Genomic DNA, 15,821 nt, shown 5'->3' with positions numbered 1-15,821 from the left:
CACTCAAGACTCTGCCTTTCTTTTTTCTTTTCCATCCATCCCATAGTACTTTTTCCAATTAAGGTCAGCTTATAAAAGGACTACATTTACTATTCATGTTTCTGTCATTTGCACTTTACAAGGTACTCTTTTTATTAAGCACCAGTCCATAAAATGCCTGAAAGCTCATCCTTTTTTTCTCTTCCCCACTGACAGTTGGCTTTGATGTAGAGGGGAGAAATGGATCTGCTCACCATTCCTGGCTCAAGTAGAATCTTAGGCTAGATGGCAAAAGTAGTTTAGCTGCCAAGGCCTTTGGCTGCACCATTAGACCAGCATGTAATTATGTATTTTATAGTTAGCCCAGGGTAGGCCGAAATCATCATTTCCCAAAATGGACCTAGCAATTATCTTGGTAGATAGGTGTTTGTTTATTGAGCCTTATCACTTTAGAATTAAAGAGTATGTCGAGAAATACTTTAAAGAGAATCCCAGAGAATTTTCTATTATTCACTGAATAACAGGAGAACAGATTTGTTTACTTAAAAATTGTGCTTAGAGATCAACAGATAAAGAGTTGAACAGAGAGCCTTTGACACTCATGGCATATAACAAAATGAAAACTTTTGGTTTATGGAAACGAAGCCCAAATTATCATTTTGCATGTTATTACTGTGATCCTGATTTGGACTGGTGCTAGCATAAACTTATCCACTATAAGAGCATGTTCCTGTTCCACCAAACCCTAGACTACTGTGAAACTTTTGCTGAATTCAGTAATACCAATTTAACCTGTTAATTACTGATAGAAAGTCCAAACAAAAACTGTGTGACATTGGTGCCCAAGAGTGACTTAGCTAGTTTGTACAACGATTTCTCAATGCTAATAAGTTGACTGGGGGATCATAAACGACTAAAGGAGTAGGGTTACAAAATCAAATTATTCAACACAACAGCAACATTTTTTCAGCATCACCTTGATTTATTTTCCTAGTCTTTTTTTCCTCAGATGGAAAAATAATTTCATCAAGAAAACAAATGCTTCTGCCAAAGTGAAAGAATTTTATGTTTGAATGCTTTTCTTAAAAAAAAGTCAACATTGAACTAGGGCATGCTCTGCCTCCCCACCCCCATTTTGCTGACTACATTTAAAAAAAAATTTATTGGCAGAAAACAAGGTATTTTCTTCCAATAGAGTGATTATGTTTTATTGCTACTTTGTTTAGTATACAATTTTCTCAATTGGGAAAAAAGTCTAGGTGAAAAAAAAAAATACCTAACAGGAGAAGTAGTTGACATGGTCACAACATTTAAATTGCTGCCAAACAATGTAAAAAAAAAATTTAATGTAAAATGTCACATAACTTCAAAAAACTTACCTCAATCGTCTATCATTTATCGTGTACTATAAGTCAACTTCCTAAATAAGATTACAGTCCTTTATTATAAGCCCCTAGTGGTACTACAGTATACATTTAAAAAACGCTACTACAAAAATGTTCTTTTCTTTTTGTTTTTGCTTATTGTGTACTTAGCTATAGATCATTTTTGAATAAAAAGCCTAGGGTAGATATAAATGCAATAGTTAACTGATCCTGTTTGCTGATGTCCTTTTTATTTTTCACAGGTGACATCTTTTAATCCAGCATCTTCTCCTGTTTCTTGCCTTCCTTTTTCTTCTTCTTAGATTCCGCTGTAATTAAAAAAAAAAAAAAGGAGAAAAATGTCAGTTATTAAATGGCAGGGAAGAAATAGCCACATTTCTTATAATTGACCAGGAATGAAAAAATCAGATTGATACACAAGTTGCTTGCTCTTGGTAGCTCTCTTGATAAATTGAGGAAAAAAAACTATGTGTGTGTGCATGTGTGTGTGTCTGTCTGTCTGCTCTTGCCAAGAGAGTACCCACGAGATTGAGCAGGAGGAACATAGCCAGCTTCTGTGTGAATTCCATTAATGCCTCTTATCTTACTGGTTGCCTTTGTTTGATATGCAAGATACTGACTTGGGGTCCTGCTTAGAAAATAGAAATACAGCAGACATCTCTTCGTAAATGACCCAGGTCACTGCTCAATGGAAAGATATGAGAGCCCTGCTTGGCACCTCATTTCCCCCATTCCCTGTCTGTGGGACTCTTTAGTAGTATATTTTCTGAGCAAACAATTCCAAAGTACTTCCACTGCAGGTCAGCCCTCTGCTTATTATATATTTGACCAGCTACCTGTATAAGAAGGAACAGCTATAAACCACATGTACTCTATCTGGACCTTGCCTATAGGAACTCTTAGCGTGGGGTAAAACAAATGGAATATGTCAACGTGGGCTCTAGGAAAGTAAAACATTGAGGATTTAAATCAAAAGACTCCATTCTTTCCCATTCAATCAGCTTTCCACTTCTCTTTTCCTAACAGGAGAATGCAATATAGAATAGAACACATCTAATTTGGCTCCAAAGACAAAAAACGGCCTAGTAAGTGACGGGATGTTGCTAAATATTTCTGAGTCACTTCTCCAATTTGGTCTACAGTAGTGGTAGACACATACTGGTTAAGTACAGGCTGCGGAGCCATACTGCTGAAGTTTAAATCCTGGCCACATCATTAAGTTACTGTGAGACTCAGAGAAGGTTAATTAATGTATTTGTTTCTTAGATTACTCATCTTTAAATAGGCATATGAATAGTACCATAGCATATGATAACAACCATAGGGTTTATATCCAAATTAAACATGTTGCATAAAATCCACTGAGAACAGAACATGATATAACAGCATGTGCTCAATAAAGGTTAGCAATTATCATTAATGTGATAATAGACCAAGAACAAGAAATCATTACCCTGTATAATTTAAATCCTTAATAATCATCAAGACTTATTGATTGAGCAGGTCAATAAATGTGCTAAGCAGCATAGGGTCACTGGGACATAAACAATGACCAGCAGGGTTTAGGTCATTGTTCACTGGAGCATACAGCCTATGTCCAAGAGGACCATAAAACTTATGATGACAGAAGATATGATATGATGCCAACCAGAAATATTGTGTGTTTTTCAGCTTATACTTGAGTAGAGCCAGAAACTTTTCCATTTCTATGTACTATCTCCATGACCTCTTCAGGTGGGTTCCAAAGTCCATTACATACTAGTAGTATTTTTGTTCAACAGTAATTTCCTAATCTTCCTTTACCCAAACTTTAAGGGTATGCCCTATGCAATTGGGTCAGCAGCTTCTAAACCCAGGCTAAATTGTTGGCCATAACTGTATACATTCCATTCATGCCTTCCTAAGTTTGCTGCAAAATACTAAAGAACTTTAACCTTTCACTCTCTCTAGTTTTGTTTTCTCAAATATCTTCCTTTCACCCTATGAGAGGTGTAATGACCAGAATTCCCAATTGAAAGATATCTTTTAGGTCAAAGGAGATACTCTGTGTAAGTTCTGAAAAAATATTCAATCTCTGAAAATTGGATAATTTCCAGTTTTGGGTCAACATTTTAGGTAACAGCTGTACATTAGGATGGTATCTTCAGATAACAAGGTAATATTTCAACTGAGACCTAACTCTGGTTTTCCTTGCCTTTGTTTCCTGGTGTCCCTTCCTGGGAAACCCTCAGGAATTTGTTATCTTCTAGATCTCCAGTAGAGTGAATGTCTGAGTAGCATTTTCCTATTTTAGCTAACATGTTCCTATTTCATACATAAGTCTGAGTTGATAACATACTAATCAGGTTTTTGTATAAAATTTTCACAAAACTTAAAATTATTCTGAACATTGGACACTATTTTGTCAGCTAATGTAAGGTTGTCCATTTCAAAGAACACTTTGGTATTAATAATCTTTCACCACATTCTTCTTGGTAAAGGCAAGAGCACACTTTCTCTGTTACCTGAACCTGACATTTGTGTTTTATTTATTAATTGACAACTCTCTGAATGCCAGGAGATCAACCACATGCTTATCAAATCTGCACAATGTCAATCAACTTATCCTTCTGACACAAGTGGCAAGTCATCATGGCACTGCCTAGACACCCTGCAGACCTTGAGCCCATTATGGGCTCAATATAAAGAGAAAAATAAGGCACCTTCAGTAAAAAGTGTGGAAGGAGGGAAAAATTTTTATTTGCAATAAGGTCAGTTTAGGTCTTACATAACAAAATGTTCAAATTTTTGTGAAAAAACATCAGGTCAGTAATATTACTTCCAATCAAAAGCAGTTTTTTGTCTTTTATGCACGTTCAACTGCCAGACTAAATGTGCTTTGTCCCTGTTTATCTCTGCGCCCTCAAAAACTTATTAACAACCTATGAATCTTTACCTAGTATACATAAGGGGTTTAAGATAGTATCTAACCTATGATCTAGAAAGAATGTGGTCCAACTCCCTTATGTAATAGACGAAGAAAACGAAACATTCACATTGCCTCTCTTTACTTCCATCTTCATACTTGTGCTTATTTTAGTTTCCCAAATACGTCTTTTCTGTTTCTGTCTCTGTCTTTCTCTCTAGTCTCTGGCCTTCAAATTCACTCTTGATTTCATCAACCCCACACTTCCACTGCTATGTTTGTCTCATTAATGCTTCCCATGCTTCAGGTACCAGCTTTGACAACACTTCTAGTTTGCTGATCTCTCAGTCTGTGTTAGAAGCTATTTATCTTTCCTGCTCTTATTAGAGCACCTATCTCCAGCATTGTAATTGCCACCAAAATACAAGCTGTTTCTACTCTCTGTTGTACTTCAGGTCCGTAGCCCAGAGCCTTGTGTATGAAAGCTGATTAGTAAAGTTTTAGTGAAAATACATGAATCCATAACATGGTGATAATATGTCTCACCCATTTTCCTTATGAAGGTTCTTTGAATTTGTTTTTGCTCCTTTCCATCTTAGTTTTTTCACATTATTTCCTCTCGGCCTGAGTGTTCCTTCTCCTACTACCCTAATTTACCTAGTCAATACCTAGTCATCCTTAAAATCTTAGCCTCAGCTTCATTTTCTCAGGGAAGCCCTCCAAGAGCTCTCACATAAGCAGATTCCATGCACAGACACACTCATTGTGCCTCTCGTTGATTTTTTTCCACAATTAGAATTGAGCTATTAATTTTGTGCCTAATCATTTAGTGTGTGTTTTCCCTTTCTATGATAGTAGAGACCCTATCTGTATTTTGCATCTGTATATTCTGTGCCTGGGACATAGCAAGTGCTCGTGAAATACTTGTTGTATGCAGAGTGGATAAATGAATGTTTGAATGGGAAATAGTCAACCCACTGCTACATGGGAAAGAGTATTTCTCAAGGAAAATAAGGAGCGTCAATCCAATCAGAATCTTGTCTTATTTCAGTCTATCTTTAAAGATAAATATTTTATGAAGAAGAAAATTTACAAAAATACGTATATGAAATTTATCCAGACTTCTTAATACTTTGTCTTGTCTTTAGAATAGAGCTCTGATTAAACTCTGTGGGTAAAACTGTCCCAGTTTAGTTAGTTGCCTTTCCTGGCTAGAGTGAGAGAAATATTTACTATGAGATGTGGGTCACAAATTAGCCTGGAGCAGGGCTATAATTAGTTAAAGCCAAGCGCTTTTTATTGAAGTCATACAACGGCTACTCTAGCAGGTTCTAATAGCCAGTAGGATCCCTACCCTGATGTGAACAGTAGGGCACTTTAGTTCACATTGAACAGAGCCAAATCAAGAGAAGGAAGTATACACACACCACACATCAAATAACACCCCAGGCCACATGTCTCTTGTCCCTGCCTGGATTGAGGCTGCAAAGCAGAAATGGATGCCAACAGAGAATGAGCCATTGTGAACATGTGAAAGTTAAGGGCATCTGCCTGAAAGGTGACTTGTTCCGTTCCTACCAGGACATCACTGTACTGGAATCTCATAAATCTCACAGCAGTGCCCTGGGTACATTTTAACTTCCTAGGTTTTCAAACTTTCATCCTTTCTTTGGCCAGTTTTTGAGTTGATAGAGGCTAGTACACAGTAACTGGGATACAGAGATGAGAAAAAATAGTAGTTGTGTAAACTTCATATTTTTTTAAATAGAAATGCATTGTTTTGTTTAAGATACATTTGAAAGTGTTCAGAAAGTCCTAAAGCTTTCCTAAGAAAAAGTGCTCTAGAAAGGATTCAGGCTTCATACATTGCTGTGAATCATAGGATCCAAAGGGCCATGTTCACCATATTCTATCTAGAAAACTTAGAATTTATCCAAGGAAATTCTTTCAATGCATAAGAACTCCTGACAAGAAAGAAGATAGGCAATGATATGGTTTGACTCTGTATCCCCACCGAAATATCACCTTGAATTTTTATCCCCATAATCCCCATGTGTCAAGGGTGGGGCCAGGTGGAGGTAATTGGATCATGGGGACAGTTTCCCCCATGCTGTTCTGTGATCATGAGTGAGTCTTATGAGAACTGACGGTTTTATAAGCATCTGACATTTTCCCTGCTTGCACTCATTCTCTTTCCTGCCACCCTGTGAAGCAGTACCTTCCGCCACGATTGTAAGTTTCCTGAGGTCTCCCAGTTATGTGGAACTGTGGGGCAATTAAACCTCTTTTCTTTATAAATTACCCAGGCCTGGGTATTTCTTCATAGCAGCATGAGAATGGATTAATACAGTAAATGCAGTGAGAAGAATGCGTAGAAATTAACATGAGCCATGTTACAATAAGTTCTGAACCCATATGTTTTTTTCTATGCTGAATAGAAAACAAAATATTGATAAATGCTGATGTATTAAGTGATGCCATGGCCTTTAGGTACACTGAGACAATGAGAAAATCATGAAATGTTGTTAGAATCACACTAAGAACTAAGTCCTAATATAGAAAATTAGCTCAAATATATGTTTGCCATTTACCAGCTCTATGATCTTGTGCAAATCAATCAGTCTTCTTCTGTTTCCTATAAACTAGAAATAATAAAACCTATACCCTCCTCAGAGGGCCATTGTTAGTATCATGTGAGATTGTGTCCTCTGCAATCTCATCTTACCACTACTGTTCAAAACACATTAATTTATTGATTCAGCAAATATGTACTCCACCTCCACTGTTTTAGATGCTAGGTATAAAGGTGAATAAGATAAAACTCTGCCTTCACAGAGTTGACATTACAAATAACACTTTCAAGGTAGCTTTATGGGAGAGTCTTTCAAAAATGTAAAGTGCTTTAAAGTACATATTTATATTAAAGATCATGGGTATGTGGCAGCTATTTTTATGGTTTTGAGACCTATTTTTCTTGTTGCTAATTTATTGAGATATGTGTTGTGAAAAATAAAGCAGCCATTACTAGAAAGAAAGAATAGACCTACAGCAGATTTACCCTGAAGGAAAAGGAGGGTTCCTCCTTACAGGGTTATTTCATTCTTTTTAAAAAATATTAATTACTTTTCTCATTTAAAAAGTATTACAGACATGTGAAAACTAAAGAAACACACACACACACACACACACACACATATATACACATAGAGAGAGATATATTACTCATAACTTCATAATATAGAAACAATATTTTTAACAATGAGTTCTATTTTTGTTTTCTTTCTATGATTTTTAGGAATATATTTACAGCTGATAGAGTATTTTATGTCAGCTGTAAATATATGTAAGTATTTTATAGCAGCTGTAAATATATATCAGCTATAAATTCATTTGCATCTATTTTCATGCCATTGCATATACTTTGGAATATGATTAAGTAATATTCTTCTATATCATCCTACTCCAGATATTTTGTAACATTTCATCTTTTGTAGGTCAGTTGGATAGTTCTGACCTCTTGTTATTATAAATAATGGTGCAATGCTAATTTTGTTCACAAATCATTGAATGCTTAAATTTGGCTTTATTATAGATTATTAGAAAAGGATTTACTGTATCCAAGGACAGGACATTTTTAAAACTCTAGATATGTATTGGCAAATTTATATTTTGAAAGGAAGTAGTAATTTAAATTCTTATAAGCAATTTATATGAGAATCTATCACAGCAAAGTTACTCTTGAAAGGCAAATAATCAAACAACATGCATCATCTCTTTTCCATCTTTTCACAGGCCCTTTGGAAATAGAATTGCCATGTGGTTGGTACAAGTAAACATCAATTCCTCATTTTCATTATTAAGAAAATCTGGGAGAAATCAGGTTGGAAGTGGGCCTTAAGGGAAAGACATCTACTTAAAAAGATTTTTCAAAGACCTTAAGGGGAGATGTTTTTCAAGAAGTAAGAAAGTTGAGAATTCTGAAATAAGCTTATCTCATTTTCTCAATAAAAGGTCTTGCTTTGATTACTTATTTTCAGATGGCCTGCTGTGTATACAGAAAAACTAAAGAGGAAATTAGGAGATCAAAATGATTTCAGATTGATGGGAGCCCAGATTTTAACTAAAGTGAGTCAGCCTCTGTTTGCTGCTGACTTAATACAGTATCTTTGGGTCATTAAAGCAGTGGGAGAAAGTACTGATTAGAATGGAAAAACAAAATTTGCACCTTCTAAGAGACAGAACTCACATTAGCTAAAAGAAGCTAAAATCATTCAGAAGTGCACACTGCAGAGGCCAAGAGAGATAGCTGGAAAGGAGGAGCTGGAGGCGTGCCATAGAGACCACTAAAAGTTCACTTCTGGAGTCTTGTTCAATAAATCACGAGAACTCATTACAGAAAAAGGATCATATCTCTGTCAAACAGTACTCTCGTGAAGTAAATATGTTCAAAAGCCTGGATATCACCAAGATCCTTTTAATGCTTTGTGAACCTATTTAAAGTAACTCACCATGCTTAAGAATTAAGTCTAGTCACCTAGAACTACCTAATCCCTCACCCCATGTCAGCTATGCCTTAGAACTGATAACAACGCTTGTCCAATTGTGAACACACAACTCAGTGATTCAGGAACTAAAATCCAGTACTGGTTGGCTAGGCTGCCTAACATGGAACTATTCATTCAATTTCCAAATATTTCAGTTTATATTGGAGTAGCATAAATTAAGTGGCACAATACAGAAAGGTATTTCTGTTAAAAATCAGAAGTATAATCTTTTAAACATTTGCTTAATATATTATTCACAGATATAGTTCAGTACAATGCCTATGTAATAATTTTGTTTCTTCTTTGATTTCTTATTTTATAGTAACACTTGCTTAATTTCCTCTTTTACGGACTCAATGCATTTACTTCTATGATATGTGTGGAATATGTGTGTACACGCATACTGCCCCTCAGTGCTACCCAAACGCTGATACTTTCCTTCCTCCACATCTGTTCTTGCCCTCACTGTCCACCTTCCTCTTCACTCATCAACTCTATTTCATAGCAATGCCTTCCCCGCCTGCTCAACTGTCTGTCCTTCTGCACTCATTTGCTTTCTGATATCAAGTATACGGGAATAAACAACAGTACACATATTTGTGTCTAGATGCAGATTAAACCATGTCTAGACATGTTCAGGAACCCTTTTTGTCCCCACTCACTTTGGGAGGTGGCTCAATATTTGACTGCATCTCCTCAAAATCAAAAGTTTAGCTATGAAAGCACTAGCTAATAAAGTAGATTTAATAGAAAGTTTAGTGGGGACAATGAAATTACTTCATCAACCTCGCAGAACAAAATTAATAAAAGTCCCCAACATGTCAGTTATTTTTCAAATCAACAAACCAATTCGATCAGTAGACTAATCCATCTCCCTTCACCAAAACACTCCTCTCTACCGTCTTTTCAACTTGTTCCCACTCTTGTCTCTCCATTTCCTCTTCTTTATAAGAAGCTATTGAGGTATCTATAGCTTCTGCATATCATAAAGCGCCTTTTTAAGATGCACTTTCTTAATACAGTAGAGTCAGGGGTGAGAGAATTAGCCACACATGAGCATGTTGGGATCTGTCCGTGATCTGACCCAAATGCACATGTATACCAAGTAGAAAACTGTCAATTATTCTATTTTTAGCCCAAAACATCTATATCATCCTCATTTATTTGTTATTTACACACACACACACACACACACACACACACACACACACACACACACACAGAGAGAGAGAGAGAAAACAACAGATGTGGAATTAATGCTGAGTTTCTTTTGTTTAGCAAAAGCCTCTGCCCTTCCTCAATCTGTAGACCACTCTCAAGATGTTACACTTCTTGACAGTGACCATCCCATACCACACAGATTCACTAACTTCTATACACAAAAGAACGATTTATCTCTGATATGACATTCAAACATTTAAGAGCTTATTTCTTCAATAATGAGGGCACAGGTAGAAAATTTGCCTCATTATAAAGTATTGTAAATTATATTGGTAGCCTCCCTTAGAAATGAAATAGTATTGTAAACAGTAATAAGAAGTGCCTACTTAGCATATCACTATTTTGTATGATCATATATAATGTTTAATATAATATAGCCAGTGCAACTAGGAAATCAAATTATAATTTGTGAAAAAGGGCAAAGTTTGGACTCTAGTATATCTAAATGTTTAGTAGGCACAGTTCTTTGTTTCTATTCACTACCAAACAAATATTTCTTTTGGTCCAAAAAATTATAGACATAGATATAGTTAAATAGAATCAGTTGTTATGGCTGGAATTGCATCCCTCCTGAAAATTCATGCTGAAGTCCTAACCCTTGTATCTCAGAGTGAGAACATATTTTAGAGATAGAGTCTCTACAGAGGCAATTAAGTTAAAATGAGGGCATTCAGATAGACCCTAATCCAATATGACTGGTGCATTTACAAGAAGAGGAAATTGAACACAAACACATATAGTGAGGACAGAAGGAAAAGATAGCCGTCTATAAACCAGGGAGAAGGGGCTCAGAGGGCACCAGCCTTGGCATTACCATGATCTTAGACTATCAGACTCCAGAACTATGAGAAAATGAAGTTATATTTAATTCACTGAGTCTATGGTACTTTGTCATGACAGCCCTAGCAAACTAATGCACCCGTGAATTAGATTTCAGACTATATTTCATTTTTGTATATCCTTAAGAGAACTCTCATTAGCTGTAGAAGTGCAAAATAGGATGTTAGTTTACTGTTATTTTCAATGCGTCCTCCAGAATTAAATTGATTTTTAAATTTTATGTCATTTAACCATGTAACAGGTACTAAGCAATATAAGGTTTTATGCTTATCAGTGATTTCACAAATCTTACTGCATTAATTCTTTCACCCCCCTTCAAACATGTCCTCCTAGCTCTAAGTAGGTGAGCTATTTCCCCAACACATGATTTCTTCTGCCCCAAGAGACCCAGCAATCCATTTATAGCAAGCAGCAGCAAAAGGTAAATCTGAAGATCTTTCTCTATACTTTACATTTTTTAGACAGCAGACTTCAGAGCAGCTTAATTTATTATATCTAGGTGAAGATCTGAAAATATTTTTGTTTCTATTTTCTGTAAGAGTAAAGATAACTTTTGAAAGCCTAGCAAGACAGAGGGCCATGAATGTGTCTTGCCATCGATATCTATGGGCCTTGCTGCCTGCATGCGTGAACACTAGGACACTAGAACAATTTTACTTCCTTCTTGCTCTTTGGATTCCTGATGAGTTCTTCTACAAATATTGCTTTCCCCTCTAGAAAATGTCTTTATTATTTTATTTTCATGGCCTCTGTGCACTGAGCAACAACCAGCCTGCTCTGATTTCCCTGTAGGTTTGCATCAGTGAGAAGCAGAGCGGACAGGGAGTGTGCCAAGTATCCTCATGAGCAGTGCCAGTTACCAGGACAGCCATCCCTTGGATCCTGGTGAAGCATCAGAATTGCTATGAATCTCATAGCACAGGGAAGACAATCATGAATTCAGGGCAGGTCCCAGCCTGGGAGAGCTCTGGGTTAACAAGGCCCCTTGTACTGTTCACCCTTACTCTCAAGGAACATAGCTTCTTTAAAGAACCCCAGCTTGAAAACGCAGCACTAAAAGCGATCATATGTTTTCAGAGTAATTTTTATACTAAGACAAGCTCAGGCCAGAAATTATCTGAAAGGACTCAATCAGTCATAAATAACTCTGAATATGCTTATATGAATGTTTAGAATTATCAAGGAAACAAAAAACCAATTATTACTTTCTTTTAGAATACCCAAAGAGATCCCACAGTGATCCCTTGGTTTGAGAAATACTGGTACAGTGGAAAAGAAGTCTGAAATAGATTGTCCTGACTTCAAGTCTGATCATTTACTGCCTGGGTAACTTTGTGCAAGTTGCAATAGTGTGTTGGTTTTAAAAATATGAATAAAATTAATTTAGGCTGCCATGAGGCTTAAGTGAGACAATGCATGCTAAGGGCTCAGTATAATGCCTGTCATATCATAAATAGACAATAAATAGGATATATTTTACAATACTTAATAAATAACAGAGGTACAATTTAAAATACAAGTAGAAAGTCTCAATTTGGAAGTTAGAAGGGAGAAAGGCAAAATCTTCAGGAAGGAAAAAGGAGGTCCCTAAACCCAGTAACTAATATGTAGCTTTCCTTAGTACTAATTATTCTATAGCTGTTCTGTGAGTACACAGCTAATGATCCTCTGCACATGGAATGTACCCAGGGAGATGAAAGCAGACACACAGTGTGAAGGAAACCTAAAAATATTTATAGCTCCTGGTTCTCATTTCTGCCCCAGCAATTAGGGCCAAAAATTCTTTAATAAGGAGGGGAGTAAAACACACCAATGACTCTGATTCCAGGTGAGATCATTGTGCCTTAACAGTGATTTCTCTATACATTTTTGAAGCCAGTGTGAATGATGTAGCCTAGTTAGCTAGACCAGGACAATTTATTTGGATACGTCATTCATTCATTCATTCATTCATTCATTCATTCAAGTCAGTATTCTTCCTTAAGTTTTTCTCATGGACAAGGGACTATGAAATGTATTTTTCAAAGGTGAATAAAATGTGGTATACAAAGAGTTTGCTTGTTAAGAGAGGCAAACATGCCCTTGGTACAGCATAATGGATGCCTTATCACAGAAGTGACACCTCTCAGAGGAGATAGTGATTTAATGTTTGGGAAGGGAAGTCTGGCAAGTTTTAACACTGATCCCTTTTCTAGTCATTGAGCAAAACAACCTCTTTTTGACCTAAAGGACTTTGAACTTCCCCTTGTTTTATTTAGAACAATAGTATGGCTAGCCTCTTCTCTCTCTTCCAAACCAAATTCAAAAGCTACCTTGTCCAAGATGCTTTCGCTGATTACTCTCTCTTTTCTACTCCTTTCCCATCACTCTGTCACTTGGCTGTTTAGTTTTTAAGGTCACTTATTCCGAGATGCATTTACTGTTTTAGTTATTATTTATTTCTCTTTTTCCTTCATTGTCTACTGACAACCACCACCACTAGAACACAGCAGTCGGAGGGAAGGATCCACGTTTGTCTAGTATACCTAGCACTTAACATACTGTGTACTCTATTGCAGGTTCTTAATAGATTATATAAAACATAAATACATTAGAAATGATGCCAAAGGACTCTCCATTTCTCTGTCTCATAGCATTTGCCACTTTGTGTGGTACATTGGAATTTATCCCTCTGTTCTTCTACTACACTAAGACAAGTAAAATCATAGATTTATCCCTGGTGTTAACTAGAGCACATAGCACTTGCTCACTAAAATATTTGCTGAATGAACAGTAGAAATGTATGAAAGAATAGAAGAAGGAAAACAGTTCCAGGTTTTGGGAACTACAGATGCACAGAAATGAACACATAAGAAATCACGGCCCAATCAGCCATCTCCTGGAGTTTGGGAGTTTGGTAGTTTGGTATGGCTGGGACAGAGCTTGTAAGCAATGTCTAGGGAAAGGATCAGCCAAGTGCCCAGCAAGGAAGAAACATGAGCCAGACATCCCCCTAAGGATTTGGGACAGGTCTAAAATGCATTCACTTTCTTAAATAAGAAATTTAGATACTTGTATGGAATTGACACAAAGGAAGGAGCTGTGCATGCTGCAGGAGCTCTAGAGTTGACTGCCTTGTATTTAAGTCCTCTACTTATTAGTGGCATAACCGTAAGCTAGGTCTATGTATTAGTCCATTTTTACACTTCTATAACGACCCTACCTGAGACTGGGTAATGTATAAACAAAAGAGGTTTAACCACCTCCATGATCCAATCACCTCACACCAGGTCCCTCCTTCAATACTTGGGGTACAATTGGAGATGAGATTTGGGTGAAGACACAGAGCCAAACCATATCATTGTCTAAATTCTCTATAGCCCCAGTTTCCTTGTATGTAAAATTGGATATAACAGTAACTATTTCACAGAATCTTGTGAATATTAAGTGACACCCTGTGTGAGCAATGCACTATACTTTACTGGAAACACACTAGGCTCTCCATAAATAAAAACTATAATCACTATCTGTTGCAATCATCATAATTCTCCTTTTGTCTAAAAAGGTGTTAAGGGAAAAATATCTACTTTAAGAAATTCATTTGGAAGAAAGGAAATAGTCTTTCAAATACTGTGTATTTACCAAGCAATCTTGCCTACAGTGCTTCGTTTTATCTTTATAACAATGCTGTGGTGTATTCACTGTCAATTCTAATTTAGAGAAGACAAATAGGTATCACTCTAATAAGAAAAAGGCAGAATTAGATCTCCCAACTTCAAGTACAGTATCATGGATGGAAAATAAAACATAGGTGTTGAAAGATGTTTTCACAAGCAGAATAAAAAAGAAATAAAAACTTGAGACCAAACGAAGTACAAGTGTTTTCTTCTGATCAAGAGGAACAGAATTCCCACAGGGCACCCCATGCTGCCTCTTCTGGCCAAGTACAAGGACAGTAATCATCAACCTCGTCAGGGGGCCTCGGAGGGGAGGGAGCCAGTCCCAGGCCAGCCTGTGGTGGGATTCTGCCCCCTCACCTGTCTCAACACAGTTAAAAGTCTCCCAGCCTAGCAAAGCCCTTCCATACAGTGTTGCCATGCTCACTCCTAAGGGATGCCAGAGCCCAGAACATAGACAGAGATGTTGGGGGAGCTTCTTTTACAGTATCTTGAAAAGAACTAACAAAAGAATCTATTTAGCAGCAGAGAGAATTGAGAATGCTGGGAATATCACTTTCCTGACCCCTTTTTTCCCATTTAATCATCAGCTGCCAAAAGCTGTGTCCTGCACACAGCTGAGTCTTGCACTTAAACAGCTTCTGTTCCTTTGATCTTTAAAGATGAATTGTCAAACATAAGAGAGTGCTAGGCGGCTTTCCAAAAAAGAGCAGCAAGATGGCAAAACTTTTAGAAATCTCTGGGAAGAAAGAAAAGGAATTGAGGTTATCGAAAGCAGGGATATTGAACAAGGATCTAGTAACTGCAGAATGTGGCTTGGTATGGACAGCAGGAGGAAATGGCATTCACCCCCTGACTCGCGTGTAGCACAGACATCTCTCCGTGTGTTCCCATCTCTGCTCATCCCAGAAACGATTTTAGAATTCCCCGTTTCCAGACAAACTTAAAAGACTGGTTTACCTGTACTAAACAGGGCTCCACAACACCCCTCATTTATGCATCTGATTTAAAAAGCAACAAGTAACAATTGCCAGTTGAACAATAACTGAAGATACTAGAATGTTCCAAGATGATCATTAGGCAATGTCATCTGTGGCCCAAAGGAACCTCTCAGCTCCCACTGGAGCCTCCCATACAAGCCTCAGCTCCTGCCTCAGCTTTGCTCTGCAATCCAGTGACAAATAAATACCAGAAGCCTGCTCCACAGGCTGCACCATCCCCCCAACCCATGCACACAGCTGCCTATAGAGCCGCAGCACCCCCACAGATGGGTCCATCCTGGAAGAGATGC

The 15,821-nt window shown here is 37.2% G+C and overlaps 1 protein-coding gene across 4 annotated transcripts in view; it reads right to left on the bottom strand.

The window, feature by feature from the left end:
- Positions 1 to 937: 937 nt before the first annotated feature.
- Positions 938 to 15,821, bottom strand: part of PTN (pleiotrophin) — a 114,533-nt gene continuing 99,649 nt past the window's right edge. For 3 of the 4 annotated variants that reach the window (XM_032275892.1, XM_032275895.1, XM_032275893.1), the window contains one exon: positions 938 to 1,672. In XM_032275892.1, the coding sequence (XP_032131783.1) occupies positions 1,617 to 1,672 (56 nt within the window). In that variant the 3' untranslated portion in view covers positions 938 to 1,616. The remainder of the gene's footprint in view (positions 1,673 to 15,821) is intronic. The other variant, XM_032275894.1, reaches the window with a different exon arrangement.

Source organism: Sapajus apella, unplaced genomic scaffold (genome assembly GCF_009761245.1).
Source record: "Sapajus apella isolate SASKATOON/1434 unplaced genomic scaffold, GSC_monkey_1.0 scaffold7, whole genome shotgun sequence".
Lineage (NCBI taxonomy): Eukaryota > Metazoa > Chordata > Mammalia > Primates > Cebidae > Sapajus > Sapajus apella.
This window is presented reverse-complemented; position numbering and strand designations above follow the sequence as displayed.